The sequence below is a fragment of the Crocodylus porosus genome, unplaced genomic scaffold, assembly GCF_001723895.1.
Source record: "Crocodylus porosus isolate Cpor-Errol unplaced genomic scaffold, CroPor_comp1, whole genome shotgun sequence".
Lineage (NCBI taxonomy): Eukaryota > Metazoa > Chordata > Crocodylia > Crocodylidae > Crocodylus > Crocodylus porosus.
The window spans coordinates 91,107,715-91,130,259 of record NW_017728943.1 but is presented as its reverse complement, the minus strand read 5'-3'; the positions used below and the strand labels follow the sequence as shown (position 1 = coordinate 91,130,259).

The following is a 22,545-nucleotide window of genomic DNA, read 5'->3' as shown; positions in this document are numbered from 1 at the left end:
CCTAGACTGAAAGTTTTTCTGTCAATTAATCTGTATAAATCAGAAACAGGATAAAATGTATCAATAATCTCTTCCCCACCCTCCCTACATATGCTCACAAGCATATCTGAAGATTTAAATAAAAGTGTTAAAGACGTTCCAACACAAGTATTTTTACCAATAGAATAAATGTGCTACATGTATCTTCTGTATACAAGTACTTTTCATACATTTATATTTTAAAATACGAATATTTCTAATGAATGTTCTCCTACTGAATACTTTGGATGTGTAGTATCTTACTGAATAAGGAAATATGAACACTGATAATTTCACACTGAAACAAGCATCTTCAGACAAAGCAACTTCACAAATAATATAAAGAGATCACTTCAAAGCTTATTGTTTAATTCTCTGTGTAATAGTACAAAACAGATTATGCATGGGGGAAGGGGAGAATGTCAACCTGAGTTTACATTCCAGCTTTTAAATTGTACATTTTCATTTTAGGACTGCAACCATACTGTATTCATAATCCTTAAGTCCCCTGTTCAACTCATTTCTTATAACTGTTGATGTTTACATCTGCTTACCTCTATAAAAATATATTTTTGTTCTCTTGCTTTAATGTGAATATGGATATTCAAATAGAAATTGGCAAATGATAGCTGGCAAACCATAGTTTTAATTATAAGAAGTTTCAATCCAAATACCAAAATTACTGTATATACTAAGATTTTAACATTACTAAGAACAAAACCTATTTTGATTTTCCCAATACAGAAAAGTAGGTCAGCAGCAATCATGTCACAAAAATTAAGCAAATTATAAAGTCTGACAGCAAACAGATCAAATTATCTGAAAAAAGATGGCTGTTGAATTTCAAGCAGCACTGGCTGCATTGTGACAAATCAACCCAGATACATATTTTATTTTAAAATATTCTTTAGAATAAGCTATCATCTTTGATCAACACTGCTACACAGATGATTTCTGCATATCAAAACTAAAGAGTTAGAAAGCAGTAGCAATACATATTTAAGTTTAGGAAACTGATTTATACTACACAATTCTGCTTTAGAACTATATTCTTTATGAGGCACTTTTTAAAGACAATTAACACAGGTTTCATAAAAGGTTTTAGCACTTTTGGTTCTGTTCTATACCTGTACTATTACACTCTAACAGGCAAATGCCTCGCCTGTAATGGGCAAAGTAGGACTTCAAAAGGTTTACAAAGAACATATAGAGTAAAAAGTGAGAGCCTCACTTTTAACTCACTCTAGTGTTTCTAGATATTAGAAATTATCTGATTCTTGAGCAAAATCCACAAATACATGGAGAACCCACTGTATATCCATTCTGAGTTCCAACATCTAGCCGTTGTGCTTTGAATTCAGGACAGAACAGCAATTTAGTTCTGAATTTCATTTTTTCGTCAGTTCCGGTTAATCAGCTTAAGTGGAGAGCTAAAAATAACTAAGTTATTTTATTATCCAGAAGTGAACAGAGTTATTTTCACTCCAATTCTCAGTAACTGCAACAAATGTGGCAATCTTCAAATAAAAACTGCACTGGGAGTCTTACTTTTATTTGCATGTTCAAATAAAGGAAATTCTACTTAGGTAATTTTTGCCATGTACTTCCTTATGCATTTTCTACAGCAGCCAAGCAAATTGCTACAATGGAGCATTATAATATTTCCTTTAAAATAACACAATAGTTCTAAGGTGAAGACTTGCTGAGTTTTAGAAGAATAATTTAAATTTGGGGTTCAGTAAAAGAAGCCTGTCAAATTGTCATATTCAATTTCTCAGAAATTTGTTGAAATTATTAAACACATTCTAGGTCTGGGGAAGAAATAGTGTTTTATTGCTGAAGAACTATGAATTTTGGAAATTACATTCTGCAACATGTTAGCATCATTAAATTTATTGTACTCACAGTTGTGTCAACCAGATGATGCGGCAGCTGAGAAACTGTCCACATCATCCATGTAACGTAACTGAACTCTAAAAATTGGAGCCCTGTGTTCTGAAGCCAAGAGTTGGGGGTAACAGCTCAAATACACATAAAGCTGCTTTGTCAGGGTGATTTTGATATGCTAAGATGATTTCACAGTAATCAAAAGTTTTGGGTGAAATTATTCCTTAATTATTAAAAGTTACACAATGATGGGTCTAAATTTTTTATGGTTGACTGTAGCTAGCAATAATCAAGTGCTTTTCCAGCAACAAAGAGTTACCCTATAGGGAATAAACAAAAACAAGAAAACAGGTAAACATGCTAAGTCAGAAGTATGTGTATAACCATGCTCAGTGATTTCCAACAGGTCAACTCATGTGCTCAAAATTAACAAACATGAATAAAGGTTTGCAGAATTGAGAACTGTAATTCATAGCCTTTCTTAAATTGAATATTAGTAATAACATTTTGTAAAGAAAATTATTACAAAATAAACCCTAAGAAATGTGATTAAAAAATTAATTGTTTAACCAGTTAACATTACACCAATACATACAATTACTGGCAGAGCTGATAATATCGTGTACTGACCATTTCTATCTTTTAAAGATACTGTTTCCAATTGCTTAGAATCTGACACATTTTTTCATGTCATGTTTGCCTAAGGCTACTGCATTTTGGCAAGTTTCAACTAAACTTTCAGTCATTTCTGAAAATGGTATTTTGGGAAAATATGATGTTTTATCTACACTGAAAAATTCTTATAACTGCTTTGAAAATGTCTAATACCCCATACTTTTAGACAGAAGGCTGAAATTTGGCAGGTAGCGCTAGTGTTTGGGCTGTGTCTTTTGCTGCGATCCCTCAGAAAAACTGTCCAAATTTAGCTATGTGATAAACCTTGAAATAAATACTTGAATGCTTAGTAAATAAATGGCTGAATTCTCTAAAGAATCAGTCTTTATCAAGTATGCTCCATCTAGGGTTTCCCTACAATTGCAGCACTTGATTGCTGTGGTGCCAGAAAGAAAAGGGAGACTCTTTAGGCGGTACTCTCAATTATTCTGCTGCTGAAGAGCACTGGCAACATGTTTGGGGCGGGGGGGGAGGGGCCGCGCATGGAGTTGTGTCCTCCCAACAGCAATACTTACGTATCACCAAAACTGAAGAGGGAACTTCTTGTCTCAAACTTAAAGGAAACATGACCCTGACCAGAGATGTTACTAGACTAGAAGAGGAAACCCTTGCAAGGAATGAAGAAGGATGGAGATGGTATCCAGAGTTATGTCAAGGAAGCAGAGCAAGGGAAAAACAGAGTTAGGACTGGTACAAATGTGTGTAACTAGCATGTACCTCCTTTATAACTTGGATTTGAATCAGACTCTCAAAATGTCTCTGCTCTCCTAAATGCCTGTGAAACCCATTGGAACGATGCGTCTGTTGTCATGTGCCCCTCCATGCCCCTCCTTCCCTCAATCACTCCAACAATGACTAGTGCACAAAGAATGACAATCTAGTGTTGCTATCTGTTGCTCATCAGCTCACATGGCATAGGATGCTATGGATATAATGGTCTCAACCCATCTGAGTTACATGCTTGTCATTATGATCATACAACGGATTTTTTTTCCTCCAGATTCCAGATCTGTCAGTTCCTCAAAAAAAAAATCTAGAAACTTACACATACACAAAAATATGCTAGAAGAATACTAAGGCTACACAGTAAGGCACTCAAAACAAGGCAGTGCTTGTGCTAGTGTAACTTGACCCTTTAAATATAAAGATTACATGTTATATTATCCACAGGATTTCTGCCTCATTAAGTGGACAGAGTACATTTTATTCAGGGAGTAACAGTTCAGCGTTTTATTTTTCCTTACCAATGTGTGGCCCCTTATTATTTTTTATTAATGCTCCGAATACTGAATTATTAATTTCTCCATGTATTTTTGACCATATTCAGCACTGTAACATCTAATTGTTTCATAAACATTAATAAATTTGTCTTTACACCGAATAGGAAGATGGAGATGGTATTTAACCCATTTGTAAAGTGGGGTCTGCACAAGGAAATGAAAATAAAATTTTGAGTTCCCAATATGAGAGGCCAACAGTCTACTTTTCCAGAGTATCTAGATATATATAGAACATGTGTTCAAAGAACAGAGCCTAATAATTTCAATTGCAGCTCTAAGCACCCAGCATTTCTGCAAATCAGGTCCTGATCTCAAGAACAGTAACGGATCCATGTAAAGAGTTTGGTTTAAGTGAAATGCCTTAAATCATATGAGAACTCTTGACAGGGGCAGAAACTGACTTCAATTTTCAAGGACAGCATTCACTTATCCTAACTAGAAGATCACCTTTGTCTTCCTATGCTTCTCTATCTTATTCATTGGATACCTTCCAAATGCTGCAACAAATGAGGCTTGCCTTACAGATAGCCTCCTTTACTACACAACTCCAGCTACCAGCTAATACCCAGAACAGGTTCACCACCCACACCGAGTAAAGGAAACGACCATTGGAAAAAATATCACGTGATCACATAATTAAAGAATTACTCATAATGCTTGCATACAGAGGGGGCTGAATTTAAGTTGCCGGTGCAAAGCCATTTTGTGCACATGGCTTTCCAGCCTTAACATTTAAAAAAAACCCAGACTTGACAGTAGCTTCCTGAACACAATATTTTAATGAAGAGATAGTACTTCCTTTTTTATTTCCTCAAACCAAGTTTGTCCAGCTGGTGGCCCACCACTTCCTTGCCCCCCCCTCACCCTGAAACCCCCTCATTGCTCCTGTGGTGGTTGAGGACTTTGAGGAAGGGCAGCATGGGGTGGGAAAGGGGGAGCTCATGCTGCCCACATCCTGGAGAACCTGTGCTGCATGCAGCCCCCAAGGAATGCAGCCCACAGGTGTATGATTAGAGAGCGATGCAATGCGTGGCCCCTGGCTGCCCCTTTTCTACTTGACTAATAGTGCCACAATCTTTTATGAGATGGATTCAAAGAAGTAGAACCTAGGAACTCTGATTTTTCCAAACAATGGATTACATTTTTCAATGAATTCTGTAAGAGTGCTACTTTTAAAAGGTAATAGCTACTTTTAAAAGGTAATAACAACAGGAATGACTCTATACTAATTCGAAAAATGTACACATGAACACAGCTCTAAGCTGGTCTGACTGTGTTAAGGATCCAGTAAAGCAGACCCTGCTTAGGTCTGCAACTTATCTGAGCAGCACGGATAGGTAAAGTAACTCAGGTCTCCCACACATACCTATCTACCTAGGTCATCCCTGCAATGCTGTTGGTTACTAGAACAGGATGATCTTTCTAGCACAATTCTTTAGAAACAGAAAGACTAGTGTGAGCGCCAACTGAGCTTGTTAGTTTTAAAAGGTACAGGTCTTCAAGAGAAAATAAGGAAACTATAAATAGTCTATTAATAGGCAAACTAACTACCCATTTTGACTATGATATTTGTTACTCTGTCAAACATACGGCTTGACTGAAACAGATCTTGTCTTGTTCAACCACAATATCAGCACTGATATGCTTAAGGGTAGCTACAGTGGTTGGAATGAGTAGCAGAGTTCTGAGATTAGAAAAACATGATTAAGGGGACACAAATGCAGGGGATCCCTTCCCACATAGACTGGGAGCCATGTTTCAAACCACCACCTCTATATTCTTACCACAATTTAGTTCTATATTCCCCTCTTATTTATTTTTCTTTTGGTACTTACTGGATTACATTTCCCAATTCTTCCTGTTTAAAAAGTATTTTAGAGTATTTATTTAGGAGTTCTGCTATCTACAAGGTTAGTGTTAATTTTTCCTATTCTAGGTCTCAGAGGCTCTATTTCTTAGCTCTTCATTTCTCTTTCTCCCAAGATATCATTTAAATGAAAGTTTTTCTTTCATTCATTCACACGGTATACAATTCTTTAGTGGTATTGTACTCTCCCTACAAACCTTAGTATTTTTTTTGCTTCAATTATTTTTTATTTTTCTCTCTACACATTTTTCTAAACATGTGATTGTCAACCAGGATGATGTGAAATTCTTTCAAGGGGCCTGCACAGAACCACACAAAATATTAGCATTGTTAGGTGTGCAAACACATATGTTTGATTCACAAGATAAAGCCATATATTTCAGGAATTCGGAGTGTCAGAAACATTCTGACCTGTGTGGTCTTTCCAAGTTGCAAGAGAAAAAAAACCACTCTGTTAATTAACCATAGTCAAAAAACAAGCAAAAGATAAGAGCTAGCATTTCTGAGGAGTGCCTTCAGTCTAATGAGGGGTGCACCTTGAGTCAGGCGAGGTAAGAAACAAGGTTATAAAATGTATATGCAAACTGTTTCTTGTTGGATCCTATTTTGAGAGATAGAGTTGCATGCCAAGTCTGGATACTAGAAATAAGCTCTCTGCTGTATATCAAGAGAAGATGGAAATTCCTAAAGGCTGTTCTTGACACTGTGTGAGCACAAGTATGTAAACGGAAAGGAGGTAGAACTTTGTATCAGAATATTGATACTTCATATTAGAATACTAAATGATGCCAGACCCTACTACAACCCCCTTGCAATTTTCTCCCATTGCTGTGAAAGAAGGCACTATTATACAAGTAATTATTTAAACTTAAAGGGACAATATCAGCGTATTCCAACAGAAGGCGGTCATTTTATTATGTGATGCCTGTAATCAAATTTGAGAAAAAGATAGAAAAAATAATTTCTCTCTCATCTTGCTTATTTTGTATGTTTTATAAACATTCTTCAGTCACTTTTTACCATTGCCCTTAAAATCTGTTACCATATTAGTTTTGTGGGCTTTTTCCAGAGCAATTGAAAAAAAAAAACCTTTAAAAAAAGAAAAGAAAAAAAAAAAAGGAGAATATAACAAAACAAAAAATCAAAATCTTAAATTGACTCAGGGCAGGTGTAATACCTAAGCCTGCTTTAAGCTTGGTTAAAACTGACTACATGTTAAATTGAACCTACTCCTCTGAAAAGATTAAAAGATTATAATTATTAGATGCCATCATTAAGTTCACCTATAGAAAATCAGTAACAGACTCACTACTTCGAGATATTAAAAGCTGTAAGAGATGAAAAAATAGCAAACATTCACAGCATTGCAAATTCCATTGGGTAGCCTACCTACCTTGTTTCTTATATTATTATCCTGTCACTGCTATGCCTGTGTTTTTGTCTCTTTCCCTTCCTGTATCCTTGTTAATTCTGTGGAGTACGTAAAATGAACTGTATGTGGAAACAAGATGGGTGTGCTTCTGATCACATTTTTCAAAGGCGTCATATGCACTTACAGTCCCTGAATATTTTAAAAGGAATTTGAGGATGTTAAACACTTCTGAAATCAGGACTTTGCCATCTTAAAATAGTGTAAAAAAATAAATGTAATTGCTACTAGTTGGCCATTTACTTGATTACCAACCCTGGCCCCCCGGCACCAAAACCAACCCCCCCCTCCAAAAAAAATCCCACACCAAAAAAAGAAAATAAATTTTCAACTGTAAGGAAAACAAAGGTATTCAGATTCTAAAATTTACAAAACACAAGGTTTGAGCCCAAAGCAAAGTGTACAGAGCCAGGAACTTCCCACACCCCTGGCGTGCACACACACCACCTAAGAGCAGCACAACACAGCTGTTCTGGCAGGTAGGAGCTCCCGTGGGTGCTATGGGGAGGGAAGAGAGTAGTGCCTGGCTCAGTGTAGCCTGCTCCTGCAGCACCCAATGACAGCCCCACCATTGCACTTGCTGCTATTTAAGCTCTGCCAGCCCGCTGTGCAACTTTACCTGGCTCACTCTTCCAGCTAACTGCTATTTTCCTCCCTGCTGCAGTAGCTGCATGATACTGCAGCCCAGATCTGAACTGCCTCCCAGGGATCCCCTGCCAGAATTGCTCCCACGACAATGGGTAGCACTGAGCCAGAAGGTAAACAGTAAATATTAAATGGTATAAATATAATTACAGTTTACCCATTTAACCTTTTACATCCCTAACACATATACTTGTTACTCAATCTTAATCCCTTTTCCAATATTACACTTGAGTATTTTTCCCTCACTACTCGCCCTGCTGTTGCATAACACAGATCCCAGCAAACTGTCCATGATGAAGAAAGGGAACAAAATGGTGTACACCACCACCTAAGAAAGGGATGAAGGCATCTTCTTTGGATCTCAAGCATATTTTAATAACCAATGAAGCAGCAAGACATTGGCCACCCTTGTTTCCCTGCTTTACATGTAGCAGAGTCGGGTGCTATGCTCTGTGGTTGTGTGACAGGCCTGTCTATATAGCTTTAGTAACTGGTTAGATAAGAATTTGCTTTGGATGGTTTAGATAGGGATGATGCTGCCTCAAGCAGGGGGGTTGGACTTCCAGAGGACTCTTGCAGCCCTATTTTTCTATGATCTCCAGCAGCAACCACCCAAAGTTCCCTACAAAACAGAAAAGGAGCACCCCCATCTTTCTTTCATATATTTATAATTTCAAACAACAGTCAATATTGTGCTTCTTCCACCCCTATTTTAAGCGTTTAGGAATTTCTATCTTCTCTTGATATACTACAGAGACCCTATTTCTAGTATCCAAACTCAGCATGCAAATCCACCTATTGAAATACAATTCAACAGGAAATGGTTTACATATACGTCTTCTTACAGAATGTTTAGACTACAAGGGACATAAAATAAGATTTCAATGTGGACTTAGAAATGGGTTAATTAAGCATTTTATCACAACCTGAAATTTCATAAGAAATTAAGTGTTTATTTAAATCATCATAGTAACAACTAAAGTTAAACAAACACAGGTTTTAACACTCGGAAATAATGTATGATAAACTAAATGCCAATTAATTTTACCAAAAGTTGCAGCAACTGCAAGTTAATGCAGACTTCAGCCATAATAATGGAATTACCTGATTGTCTGCTACAAATAATCACAATGTGACATTTTAAATACAATTATAGTGCAATGACTGTGAAATCACTAAAATTAATTTGGTAGACTTATCTTTATATATTTCTGTTTGAATGAATCTACAAGACAACTCCCTCTCTTTCACTAAAATATTGTAGTGACTCAATAAATGAGGTATAATCAACTGCAAGTATGTTTTGAAGTATACTGCTAGGCTAAAGAGTGGCCAAAGAGGCATTATGGAGTTGCACACAATTTACAATTCAAAAGAGACATTTCTAATGGCCAATTTTGCTCTCAACTTTTGATCTAAAAGTTAAGCTGTATTCTTTCTAGCTAATGCAGTATCTAATGCTGTAATAATGCACTCCATATTCTATCTCCATTTATACCTAAGGGTCCTCACTGGAAACCATAGCTTTGGAGGACAATTTGGACCTACAGTGAAACATCACAAACATTTTTGTAGATTCATAACTGTGAATATAATTCATCTCCACCACCCTAAATTGCGCTGGTTAAGCGCCAAGAGTACAAAAGGGAGAAAAACATTAATTTAATCATGAACGTAGACAGGTACTCTTACATCTCTGAATACACATAAATAAAGATCTGTGGAATAAGAGAGGCTATTTTGTGGTTACTTTACAAGGAAACAAAGGTGAAGTGCAGATAAGGTGTACAGGATTATCCTTCAACTGCAGTAGTGGTCTCTGAATCTAACTGACAACAGAATGGATAACACTTTAGTAGAATAAAAGCTGCATCTTTATACCATAATTAGCACACTAATCTCATATTTTCAGGAATCCTGGACATTCCTGCAACAAGTTTAGAGGAAGTATGGTCACAACACTACCCATGTAAGTCCCATGTAAGTGACTTCCACATAGTATATTAGGGCACAACGCCTCTATAATGATATCCATCCTTCTCTATCACAACAGCTATGCAATTCTGCAGTTCTGTGCGTCAGAATAATCAACCAGGTCACCCAAAGGCTGCAAATGATTAAAAAGAGAGAAAAAGGTCATATCAAGTCTTGGGAAAAAACAGAAAAGACTATTACTGTGTTTCTACAACCTCTTGGACTTCCTTCTTACAACAGAGAATACTGCACAGCAAAATTATAAGACTGTAAAGGAAACATTTTTGTTTTTGAATGCAAGAATAGATTTGTAAACTTATATGGCTGACTAAATCTAACTGTGGTTAGGGTAGGTAAATCAGCAAATTAATCAACCTATCATGCCACTGGAGTGAGTTTCCCTTCTCAATTCTTAAGTAAATCTGCATTAATACCTTCAGTATATCAGTATGTAGGGGTTAGGGTGTACAGGCAGTCCTCAACTTAAAACATTTCGAGTTACAATGCTTCACACATACAACGTTTACATATTGACAACCTGTTTCAACTTTATGACATCAGTTTCAACTTTACAATGCTTGATCTGATACAACGCCATGCCACGCCACACCAGTGAACAAGTTCCCTGGAGAACATCTGTCCAGACTTCCTTGGACATTTTCTTTAAGAAAGCAGACAAGACTCCAGAAAAACCTGCAGGCAAGACTCCTGAGAAGACTCCAGCCAAAAACTCTTCAAAAAGTCCAACCAAGAGCCTTTCAAAAAGTCCAGCAAAGTCACCTCAAAGAAGTCCTTCCAAATCAATATGACTGCTATTTACTATAGGAATACATTAATGTAGCTATATTACTCATCTATAATTTATAGAGTACAAAATTCTGGGGCACTTTTGGTGAAAATAGGGTATCAGGCCTTGGTTCAGGAACCAATCCCCCATTTATAACATTGTTTCTTATGAGAAAATTGGTTCTGAGTTATATCGTTTCAACTTAAGACACGGTTTTCAGGAACCAATTGTGCCATAAGTCCGAGGACTACCTGTATAACCGACTAGCCACAAGTTCCCTGGATGATAGAGTGGTTAAGACAACTAGCAGAATTCCAGAATGGATACACAGTATTATATCAAGTAGTAGTATAACCTGGATAGGGGGCACTGATAAAATCAGTGCCAGACTATAACATCCGGTTCTTGATAAAAGAACGCTGAAAAATTAGAAGTACAGAATACATACAACAAAGCCTTTCTATATACAGAAGGAGACAGTTTAGAAAAGAATATAAAAGAAGGTGACATGCCACGTTAAGAATGTGAGTTCAGTCAAGCAAGAGACGGTACAAAGACACAGAAGACTGAACTGGATTCCTGAGAAAAAAAGTCATTTATCCATTTAAAATCCAGCCTTACTCTTTAAGACTTAAAATGCTGAACAGTGCTTTCCAGATGTGGTTGCATCAGCCTCCAGCTTTTCAGTTACTTATTAAATGACAGAGGTGGACATTGGTCAGCAAGAATCTTAGGGCTGACAGAGTCTTATTGGCCTATAAATTTGGGAATCATCTTCAAGTATCTGCATGGTACTAGCAATACAACTTCTGTTAATTAAATCTCATTATTCAATCTTCTGCAAAAAAAAGTTATACAAATTTAAACTAGCAATAGGTTACACATTTTATCAGTGAACAACTGACCATTGGAACAACATCATAAAATGTAGAGGATTCTCCATCACCTCAAATTATTAAAATAAAGTAGTTAAGCACTTAATACAGGAATTATTGAGTGGAATTAAGGCCTGTGTTTTTCAGCAATTCAGATTAGATAAGCAATTCTTCCGTCTTTAAACTCCATCACTATATTTTATATAAGAAAATGGCATGTAGATAATACGATATAAGGTATTGTTTTCTTGCAATTTACAAAATAACCTTCACACTAAATATAAAAAATTTAATTAACTCCCTTCTTTTTAATAAATATTTATATTTATGTTTCTATAATTCTACTGCAATGCATATTTATGCAAAAACTTACTGTTACACTTACAGAATGCCTTTAACCTGATGGCATTAAATGCCGAGAAATGCAAGATGCTCCACCTTGGGAGAAAGAACCCACACCACACTTACAGGCTTGGCAGTGCTATGCTAGTTAGCACTGAGTCCAAAAAAGACTCATGACTGACTACAGGATGAACAGGAGCCACCAATGTGACGCTGCAGCTGGCACAGCAAACAAAACTCTGGCCTGTATCTTCCAATGCTTCTCAGACAAGACCCGGGAAGTTATCCTCCCACTTTACTCAGCCTTGGCAAGACGGTAGCTGGAATACTGTGCCCAGTTCTGGGCTCCACAATTCAGAAAGGATGTGGAAGAGCTCGAGAGAGTCCAGGGGAGAGCCACATGAATGATTAGAGGTCAAGAGACCTTATGAGCCTTATGAGCAAAGGCTGAGAGACATGACACTCTTCAGCCTGAAAAAGCACAGGCTCAGGGATAACTTGGTGGTGGCCTATAAGTATATAAGGGATGTGCACCAGGAACTGGGAGAACATCTGTTCACCAGGTCACCCCATGTCAAGATTAGGTCCAATGGTCACAAACTCTTGGAAGACTGTTTTAGGCTGGACATAAGGAAAAAATTCTTACTGTACAAGTGCCCAGGGCCTGGAATAAACTCCCACCAGAGGCCGAGCAGGCACCTACTCTGGATTCCTTCAAGAAACACTTGGGTGCCTATCTTGCTGGCATCATTTGACCCCTGCTGACTGCCTGCCCTTTGGGCAGGAGACTGCACCCGATGATCTTGCAAGGTCTCTTCCAGCCCTAATGCCTAAGAAATCTATGAAATCTAAGTCTCAGAAATATTAGCTAAGTCTATGCATTCAAAAAACATTGCAAATTTACTAGAGGTGCACTGACATACCAGTGCAGATTGGCACTGATAACAGGAAAATGAACATTACTGGCTATCGGCTTTTTTTGGCCAGTGTAGCCGATAATGTACCGATAAATAAAATATGCCTTCTGGCCAGCGTGCACGCAGGAGCACAGCCATGCAGTGTGGAAAGCAGCACCCTGCAGGTAAGGGTGTGCAGGTAAGTGTGTGGAGGAGAAAGGGCACAGGAAAACGGGCATGGGGCGGGGGTCAGATTGAGGACCCCACAGTGATGGGGGGGGGAGTAGGGCAGGGGCTAGAGCCGGGGACCCCAGGGCCAGGACAGAGAACAGGATGGAGCCACAGGTGGCTTGTCCGGAGGGTGCAGGGGAATGGGAGGGTGGCTCCCTGCCGCTGCATGCACCCTTGGGAGAAGTGTAGGGGGGCCATGTGCCCCATAGATTTGTGCACAGGGTGGAGGCAGGCTGCCCACTGTGGGGTTGGAGCTTTCTTCCTTGCTGCCTTTGCTCTGTGAGCCACATGCTGGCTATGCATCCCATGCCTGTCCAGCAGCAGTGGAGGCAGTTAAGTCATGCCTTCTGCTGCTGGGTAGGCAGTAGATGCTGTGCAGCCAGCGCACAGTTTTTGGGGCAAAGGCAGCAGGGCAGAAAGCCCCAACCAGGCAACGTGCCTCTGCCCTCTCCCCACTCGCTCCACTCCTAAAAGCACCTCCGTGCTTAAAAATGGTGGTGGCAGTACTTGAACTAAAACTCAGTTGTCAAGCTTTAATTCAAGTGCTCCTGACACCATTTTTAAATGGCAGGACACTGATCCCCTGGACGAGCCATGCAGGGGTGACTGGCGTCTCCAGAGTCTGGGGGGGGCACAATTTGTGGGCAGACCCGAAGCAGGCCAAAAGCCCTCTATCCACTCCTATACTTCTGTGCCGTAGCTTAGTGCCCCAACCCCTGCAACACGCCACTGGGCGTGCAGCAAAAATTGCCCTGTTCTGAGTGGTGCCAAGTCTTGGGCCAATCTTGGAGGGAGGGGCATGTGCCCCCCCTCCCATGCCCTCCCTACTAGTCACCTGTAGAGCCACCCTCGGCTCCATCCCGCCCCACCCCTACTCTGGCCCCAGGTTCCCATTCCCTACCTGGCTGGGCAGCGCCCCTAGACCTAGCTTTAGCCCCTGCTCCACTCCCTCCCTCACCATAGGGGCCCCTATCTGCGCCACTCCCACACCCGACCCTCCCCCATACCCCTTCCCCTCCACATTCTTACCTGCAAATCAGCTATCGGATGAGTACTGGTCAATATGCCTGGTGAATAATTGGCTACCAGTACCAGCCAAGAAAAGCTCTATCAGTGCAGCCCTAAAATTTACTATTCAATTTGTAGTCTTTATCCATGTAAGAATCTGGCAAGGGCAAAAGTACCGTATTTACACAAATATAAGACCACCATGAATATAACATGACCCCCCCCAGTAAAATTAGAATCTGTGTATGGAAAATGTATACATTTCTTATAATTTCCAGGTATACAATCTAATTATTGGTGGTTTGTCTTGAGTTTGTCTCCATTCCACAGTTACAGTAGGGAAAATAAATCTGGGGGGGTCACAGTGGCCCCTTTACCCTCTGCCCCTAGCACCTTCCTCCCCCTCTCCTTACTGTCAGACCATGCTCTGCCTGAGCACATGCAAATGAGGGACAAATTTCAAAACACTAACCTTGAAATAAACATAATTTAGCAAGTAGTCAAATGATTACAGATACACACAGACTTAGTTCATCAAAAATTTGTTTTAACTTTTTTTGAAACTGCTGCAAGTTTTAGCAGACATGCTCCATAAACACATTTTGAAGCAGCACTTTTGAATCTACTTATAAAAGAACTTTCTCCTCCCCCACTCTGCTCCCCCCCCCCCCGACCAAATCAGCTCTGAATTCTATTGGGCAAAGTCCAACAGCCAAGTTCCAAATTTCAACTGAGCAGAACTCAATCAGTCAAGTCTGTGTGGCTCTGCCACCAAAGTATTTAAGATATGACACTAATATTTTAAACATTAACAAAAACAGCAAGGAAGAGAGGTAGACACTGTCTGATCATAATGGCCCCCCTCTTCAGAATCTAAAATCTATTTTTTAGCTAAATAGTAAAGACATTTTTGAAGGATAACAAATGGATTTGATTCACTGATGATCATAATAATGATACAAAAAAGGAGAGGATGAAACTTTTGATATAGTTTCTGAATATTTTTCCAGTATCCAAATTCATTGATTACAACCCAACCCAATTAAAAGGGAAAAAGAATGATTCAAAGGGATCCTGCAAAATCTCACAAATCTTCAAAGTATAGTTATATAATTTTTAGATAATATTTATTTAATATAAGTTGAAGATACAGATCAGTAAGATACAAGTACAAAAACCTTTGTCCCAAAACTACTTTTAGACATGGGGGGGAGGGGGGGCAGCGGAGGAAAGTAAAAGACAATTGAAAATTCTCAGTTAAGATGACATGAATAACCTCTACTCTGCCCTAGAATACTACTGATATATCCCACATTTCATGTCTTTGCCTCTTCATATCTTATTTCTAATAATACATTTCTTTAACGAAGAGCTTGTTCTTGGGGTTTTCAGAAGTGTACAGTTAATAACTGTGGACAACTGCCATGAGACAAAGGTATTTTACTGAAAATACTTACAGGGCATACATGAAAAATGAGCATTTTGTCATTTCTGGTTTCAAAGAATTGTATTCCATTTCCATACTAATTAATTCCATCAGCTCTCCGACCTCCTCTTAAAAGATACAGTGGGACTTTATGCCTGCTATTTACCCAGTCATGAATACCTACCCAAATATCCCTTACTAATAAATCTGATTTGTAAACTATTTCCAGATTGTTAGATTAAATTTACTTGACTTTTTGAGACGAGCTGCTTTTAACATAAAATGTGACAAAGGAAAAAAACCAACAGCAACAATAAAAATACACACACAGACCACAGACCAATTTTAAAAACACTTTTAGCAGTTTGTTGAAGTCCAGTCTCAAAACAGTGTGTCCAAATCTCCTCAACTTGGACAGAATCTTCTATGCAACAGAAAACAAACGTCAACTTCAAAAGTCTACTGTACTACTATTATAATTACATGCAGAAAAAGCTGTAAGGTCACAAAAACAATAAGGTCACAAGACTACAGAAGACTGGAAATATCAGAAATGGACTTGCCTGAGGAAGCTTGATTTAGTCATCCCTACAGATGGGCATTTTGATATAGTAATTAATTACATGCACACAGACTATTCTTTCCTCAGGACACCTGCCTCATTCAATGCACAATATGGTCTGCTCTGGGGATAAATCAGTTGAATAAAAGGTGCATTCAATATAACCCCTGCTTTATTGGCTGCAGTCACATAGGGAATGGGGCCAGGGGTGCAGGTACTTTCTAAGTAAAGCTTACTAGCCAAAAGCTCACGCTAAAAAAAAAAGCAAAGACTATCTGCCTGTAATTGTAGGCAACCCCTACCACTACAACACACCCTTTGCTACTAGGAAAAGGGAGGACAGTGAAATTCCTAACAAGCAGTATTCTTAAGTAATTGCTTGGGTACAACTTCTTTGGTATCACTGACTTCTGATTAGCAAATTAGAAACTTCATTTCCCAAGAAAGGACATGAAACCCTTACTTCTCCATACTGCTAATAATCTCTTACTCACTCTAGTGTGTGAAGATCTGCACTACTACCTACAAGAGTTTCTGCAAGAGGGAATTCTCTGATACTTTTTCCATCTTACCAACCTTAGCTGCTGAAGCAGAGATGAGAATTTCTACAGCCTTGGTGTTCTGCTTCAGGAACAGCTTCAGTACCTCTCTTTTCCAGTTAAAAGATTTCACGAACACCAGAGATGGACATGAATCTGATCAGTTTCATAGTTTCTTAAAGGGTTCTGAACAACAACCATGAAACTAATCAGATTCACTTTAATTTCAGGTTTCTTGTCAAAGCTAAGAGGAACAGCTGTGACACTAGAATGCACTATTTCCAAACTGAGGAAAACACCTCAGCATCAGTTTATATTAAGCAAGTTAGATTTGCATGTACATGGTGTAGGGAAACATTTAAATACAAGATCGGATTCTGTAGCTACAGATGGACTTGGCTTTTATTCAGGTGCTAAGAGAAGTTTTGATATTTGTCACCTGTATGTAAAGAATTCAAGCAGTTCCAGTTCACTCTTTTAACGTGTGATTCTTTTATCAACAAAATTATTAACTATGATCTAAACTTCTATGCATAAGTAGCCTTCTTAACAGCTATAAATTCAGCAAATTTGAAATCAAACTCAAAGATGGAATTCCACAATAAAATTTTTAAAAGACAATTTTCAGAGTGTAGCTTCACATTTAAAGGATGCTAACAATTTATAAAGGTCTGTCTGCACTTGAAGTAAGTTGTAAGATATTATTACAAGTAACTTATAGGCTACTGAAAAATTAGGGGGAAAAAACTTTTTTTGCAGATTGCTTATTTCATGCCTTAAAAACAAAATCTTACACTTCCCCAACTTCAATGTTTTTCCACCAGTGAATTTCCCTTGTTTGTGTAAGTCTTAAACAGAGCAACAGCTGAAAGAAAAACATACGTAATAGTTTCCTTTTTTTAAAAAACCCCCTCATGATAGGGAAAGTCATGAGTATGCACACTTTTTTTTTTTTTGAAGATGAAACAGATTTCACATTTACAGTGCCCTTTTTAGCCAGATACATTCTTCAGCATTTAGGCAAAACCGAACACTCTGAGAAGCTAACCTGGAAACCACAGTATATGTAAGCATGTGTTTTCCCTTACTGGTTTCTGTTGGAACTTTGGGTCCTGATCCTGCATGCCATTTAAGATGGGTAAATCCATTCACATAGTCCTATTGCTCTGAGTGGACCCCCATGGAGATACGGGTGCCCACCTGCACCAAACAGCATACAGGACCAGGTTTTATTCTCTCAACACAGTTAAATATTTTATGAATACCTTTGCCTTCACAGAAAGGGAAATCATTAATTCACAAGGTGTTTACATGACACTAGATCCTCTCCATCAACACTCCTTCCGCTAAGCATCATAAGAGAGTTCAGCCATTCTGCATCCTCTGCTCAACTGCACAGCAAATACACCTTCAATTTATAAGGAAAAGGTGGCATCGCTGTCGACTCGCATGTCCAGAACATGCACGCAAAGCGACATCCCAAAAGCTAACAACTAGCTCACTGCCACGAGCTCTCTTTTGTTGAGAGCCAGCCTCCCTCCATGTGAGGCTGGAACTGTGGGACGTTCTTCCTGCATTCAGCATTTTTAGAGGATCATAGAAAATTCGGGTGGCAAGGGACCGCAGAAGGTCCAACCCCCTGCTCACATCAGAATAGTCCTCAAGTAAAGAGGAGCTTGTTTTCATTTCAAGCGGCAACATGTACTGTCTTAACACAACATCCACTGAAATCCGGTGAAAAATAAGAAACGCAATGATTCTCCGCTCAGGCCCCTCCCCATGCCAAGGAAACAGACTGACAAAGGGGGGGTTGGGGAGGATTGTGCCCAAAGGGCAATTTTTTCCAATCCAATAAAAGATATCACATCTACCCAAAGAACCGTGGCTGCCTAACAAACACACCCGATACCAAACGGGATGCAGTTTTGGAACCAGGGACACAATTGCGATCAGAATCCCTCCTCTTCCCCGCCCCCCTGCAGAGCCACCAGCCTGGGGCTGCGTGTGGATGAGATCACAGACCACGGCTCATCCCCAGACCTGTCATCTGCCTCAGCCCAGACTCCGCTTCCTCTTGCTTCGGGTTGGAAAACCGCCATCACGGCATTTTTGATATTTCTTTAATTATTATTGTTTTGCATCGCTCGTTACCCCTTCGCGGCCACTCCCAGCGCTCCCCACCCCGCCCCTTTCCTCCAGCCCAGTCGCGCCGGGGTGGGGTGGGGGAGCACACCCTTGGGGAGGGAAGTGTGTGTGTGTGGGGGTCTCTTCCCTCCCCTTCCAAACGGGCAATTCAAGGCGGGGGAGGGGGGCGCAGCTCCATTCATTCAATGAGGGCGGAGCTGTCAGATAAGGTGGAAGAGGGGGGATGAGGAGTAGGAAATGAACCAGCTGCCGGTGAGAGGACGCCGCCCACCAACAATGTCCCCCCCCTGGGCTCGTTGTCCCCCTCCCGTTAACGGTTACGGGGCTGGGCGGGGCACCGTACTCACCCCCCGTGGGAGAACCGCCGCCTGGGGAAAGGGCGCTCGGGTGCAGCCGCCGCTGCCACTCACTTCCCCGCCACCCGCTGGGTCGGTGCTGAGGCTGCTCGTCGCGCTCTGGCGCCAGTAACTGCCGCACCGTTATTCCCCGCACATAGCGGGTAACGGCACAGAGCGCGGCACGCCACTGCGCAGGCGCCACCCGAGCGCGCGCACACAATGCGGAGGGATTGGAGGGAAGGAGCTCAGTGCGCAAACGCGGCCCCCGCAGAGCGCGCCCCGGAGAGGCCTCAGTGCGCAGGCGCACGCTCCCAGACAATGACGGTGAGGGGAGCGTGCGTTGCGCATGCGCCACAGGCAGGCAGCGGAGTAGCAGGGGGAATCAGAGAGTCGCTTCTCTGGGCCACGACTGAGCATGCGTCAAATCTAGACACTGCGGAGAAGAGAAGAGGGCGGGTGGGGAAGGAGTGAGCACGCGCAGATTTGGTTGTGCGTCCAACAAAGGGGAAGCGACGCTAAAGAGCGTCTCTTCTTTGTAGCGGGCGGGGCGGGGCGGGGCGGGTCGCGGTGGATGCTGGGAAGCGTAGTTTCAGGGGGACTTCGCGCGTCAAGGGGAGGTGAGAGGCGGGGCCTCGGACTGGTCGGTTAGCAACGGGCGGCCAAGCGGCACTGGGGTGGCCTGCCGGGAGTTGTAGTTCTGCTCGGCGGGCCTGCCCACGGGGCGCCCCGGGGTCCGGAAGGCGGCCGAACTACAGCTCCCGAGCGCCCGCGCGGGCCGGGAAGTGCAGGTGTGCAGGGCTGTTCCTCGCCTTGGAGACGGCGGCGGTTGCAGGGAACGGTGACGGGAGCCGTGCCCCGGCCTCATGCGGGAGCCCAGGGGAGAGCCCGAGCTGGAAGAGTCTCTGGAGCACTACCACAGCCGCCTCCGAGGTGAGCGGAGCGGGGGGGAAGGTGGTGGTAGTTCTAGTTCACCTTCCTTAGACGGGAGGTTGCGGGGTTTGGAGCGCTTCTCAGGTGGGCCCCAGCCCCCCCTGAGTCATCCCCACCCCATGGGACTGGTTGGGGGCCCCTCACCCCATACAACCTGACTTGCCCCACACACTAGGGGGTGGGGGGTAGTGGGGTCACTGGGTGAGGACTTGCCATTGATGTTTACAAGTCAGTCCTAGTATAGAAAAGGTTGTGAATCACTTAGAGCTCTGTGCCACATGCATGAGATCTTGCCTTACTTTGAAGGTAGTTAGGTCTCCCCATGCTTCCAAGGGCTCTGATTTGAAAAGTTCTTTCTGCCCTCTAAGTAGTCATCTGTGCTAGCATAAGGCTCTTCACCCCCAGTGTAACAGCACCTGCACTGCAGCTTTGGCTGAAACAGCTATGTCAGATAGGACCATTGGGGGGTTGGGGGGTATATTGACAGCTCTGACCAATAAATTTAGAATCAGTGTGACAGACCCGTGATTTTTCCCAAACAGTCATGTTTTAGGCTTATAAAATTTGACGCAAAGTGGAATCAGAGCAGCGATCCAACCTCTAGCAGTAAAACAGTTCATTGTGCATTATCACTAAAAAAGTATGCAAAAGTGCTACTGTGTATTAGCACAGTCTGCTGCATGTTAATTTAGTACCTTGCGTTTCAGGTACTAAATTTAATGCACATTAAGGTGCGTTAATGCACATGTAGAAATGCCCGCTGTTGAAGAAAGAGAAAACTATAGGAGTTCAACAGGGTTGCTAAGTCTTGCAAGGGATTGTGGTTTTCCTCAAACTCTAGGTCTTAGACTTGGCTTTAATGTTAAAAAAAGGTAAAAAGTCTGATGGTTGTGGGGGAAAAAAGCCAAAACACATAGTACAAGGATACTATAAGGGGTCAGGAACCAGAACACAAATGAATCAATCCTGTAACCACTTTTTTTAAAACTTCATTTTTAAAACAAACCTCTGTAACTTTTTGAGGCTTGTCTTATGATCTTTGAACACAATGGGTTTTTAGTGCTGTACCAGTGCCTAACATGGAAGAAAATCTACAATGAGTGCACTTATTCTTTTGGCATTATAAGTAATAATTTACAGGAATCTACCAGCCTTATCTATGGCTATTAAAGTTCTTTTTAAAATTATTATTTAATAAATGGAAAAAAATATTTAAACATTAGGAATCAGATGAGCCCTCTCTCACTTGACTGCCTTACACTCTAAACCAGAGGTCAGCAATGTTTTCCAGCAGCAGACCAGAATGATCCAGCCTAGGTATAAGAGAGGCTGGTGCTGGGATTTGGCCACTACAGCTGCTTCTCCCAACTGTAGGGCTGGGCTTCACAGCATGAGCAAGGCTCTCTGCTGTCCACTTAATACCAGGGGCTTTGCCCATGTGGTACTGAAGCCCAAGCTATGTAGGCTGGACCCACAGGCTGTAGGTTGCTGACCCCTGCGCTAAATTGTGTAAAACTTTAAAAATTATCTGGTCTGCAACACACACTTGCTGGTTATTACCTATTATGACAGGGGTGGGCAAAATACAGTCTGTGGGCCAAATCCAGCCCGTGGAGGGGCTTTGCCCAGCCTGTGGTAGGTCCCTTGGTCCCACCTGGCTGAGCCGCCCTTTCACCCACTCCTCTGGATGTGGCACACCCTGCTGCCCCCTGGGCATGCAACAAGGATGGGGCAGCTTTACAGCATGGGTGGCAGCAACTCCTTTTGGCTGCTGCTGCCGCCAACCCCAGCTCTGCTGTAGCAGTGAGAACAGCATCCCCCCTGGCTCTCCAGGGATCTAGCAGACCTCCTGACACTAAAAAGAAAGACCTACAAAAGAAGGGGGATGGGATTCACTTCCAAGGAGGATTACTCCGCGCTGGTCCGGTCCTGCAGGGAGCAAACCAGGAAAGCCAAGGCTGCAGCTGAACTCCAATTAGCTTAAAGTATCAAGGACAATAAAAAGTCCTTTTTCAGATATGTGGGGAGCAGGAGGAAAACCAAGGGCAACATTGGACCCCTGACAACTGACGCCCAGGAAAAAGCCAACTTATTAAACAACTTTGTGTTGTCTTTCATCAATCCCATGGGACGCCCATGCCCACTACAGGATAGGGAGGTCTGAGTGAGGGAGATCCCCTGCCCTCCATCAGTGCTAACTTCATGAAGGAACACCTTGAGAGGCTGGATATCTTCAAGTCAGCTGGCCCTGACAATCCAAGGATACTCAAGGAGCTGGCTACCATCCATGCCAGAGGCTGGTCTATGATCTTTGAGAACTTCTGGCACTCTGGTGTAGTGCCCCAAGACTGGAAGAAGGCCAATGTGGTGCCTATCTTCAAGAAAGGGAGGAAAGTGGATCCGGCAAACTATATGCCCATCAGCCTGACTTCTATCCCAGGGAAGATCTTAGAAAAGTTTATTAAAGAAGCCATCCTTAATGGACTGGTGGACCCCAGCATCCTGAGGGATAGCCAGTATGAGTTTGTTGTGGGTAGATCTTGCTTGACCAATCTCATTTCCTTTTGTGACCAGGTGACCTATCACCTGGACAAGGGAGAAGAGATTGATGTCGTATATCTTGACTTCAAAAAAGCCTTTGATCTGGTATCCCATGATCACCTCTTGGCAAAACTGACCAACTGTGGCCTT

General features: G+C 41.6%; 2 protein-coding genes across 13 annotated transcripts in view; one reads left to right on the top strand and one right to left on the bottom strand.

Moving 5' to 3' along the window:
* The window catches only part of CEP170 (centrosomal protein 170), a 153,148-nt gene extending 134,014 nt beyond the window's left edge, over positions 1 to 19,134 (bottom strand). For 9 of the 10 annotated variants that reach the window (XM_019549782.1, XM_019549784.1, XM_019549787.1 and 6 more), the window contains exon 1: positions 18,934 to 18,992. The gene's annotated coding sequence lies outside the window, so the exon portion shown is untranslated. The other variant, XM_019549783.1, reaches the window with a different exon arrangement.
* A 503-nt stretch (positions 19,135 to 19,637) lies between these two features.
* Positions 19,638 to 22,545, top strand: part of SDCCAG8 (serologically defined colon cancer antigen 8) — a 153,254-nt gene continuing 150,346 nt past the window's right edge. For 2 of the 3 annotated variants that reach the window (XM_019549779.1, XM_019549780.1), the window contains exon 1: positions 19,639 to 19,854. In XM_019549779.1, the coding sequence (XP_019405324.1) occupies positions 19,788 to 19,854 (67 nt within the window). In that variant the 5' untranslated portion in view covers positions 19,639 to 19,787. Of the gene's footprint in view, positions 19,855 to 22,545 lie in introns of all 3 variants that reach the window. The other variant, XR_002103673.1, reaches the window with a different exon arrangement.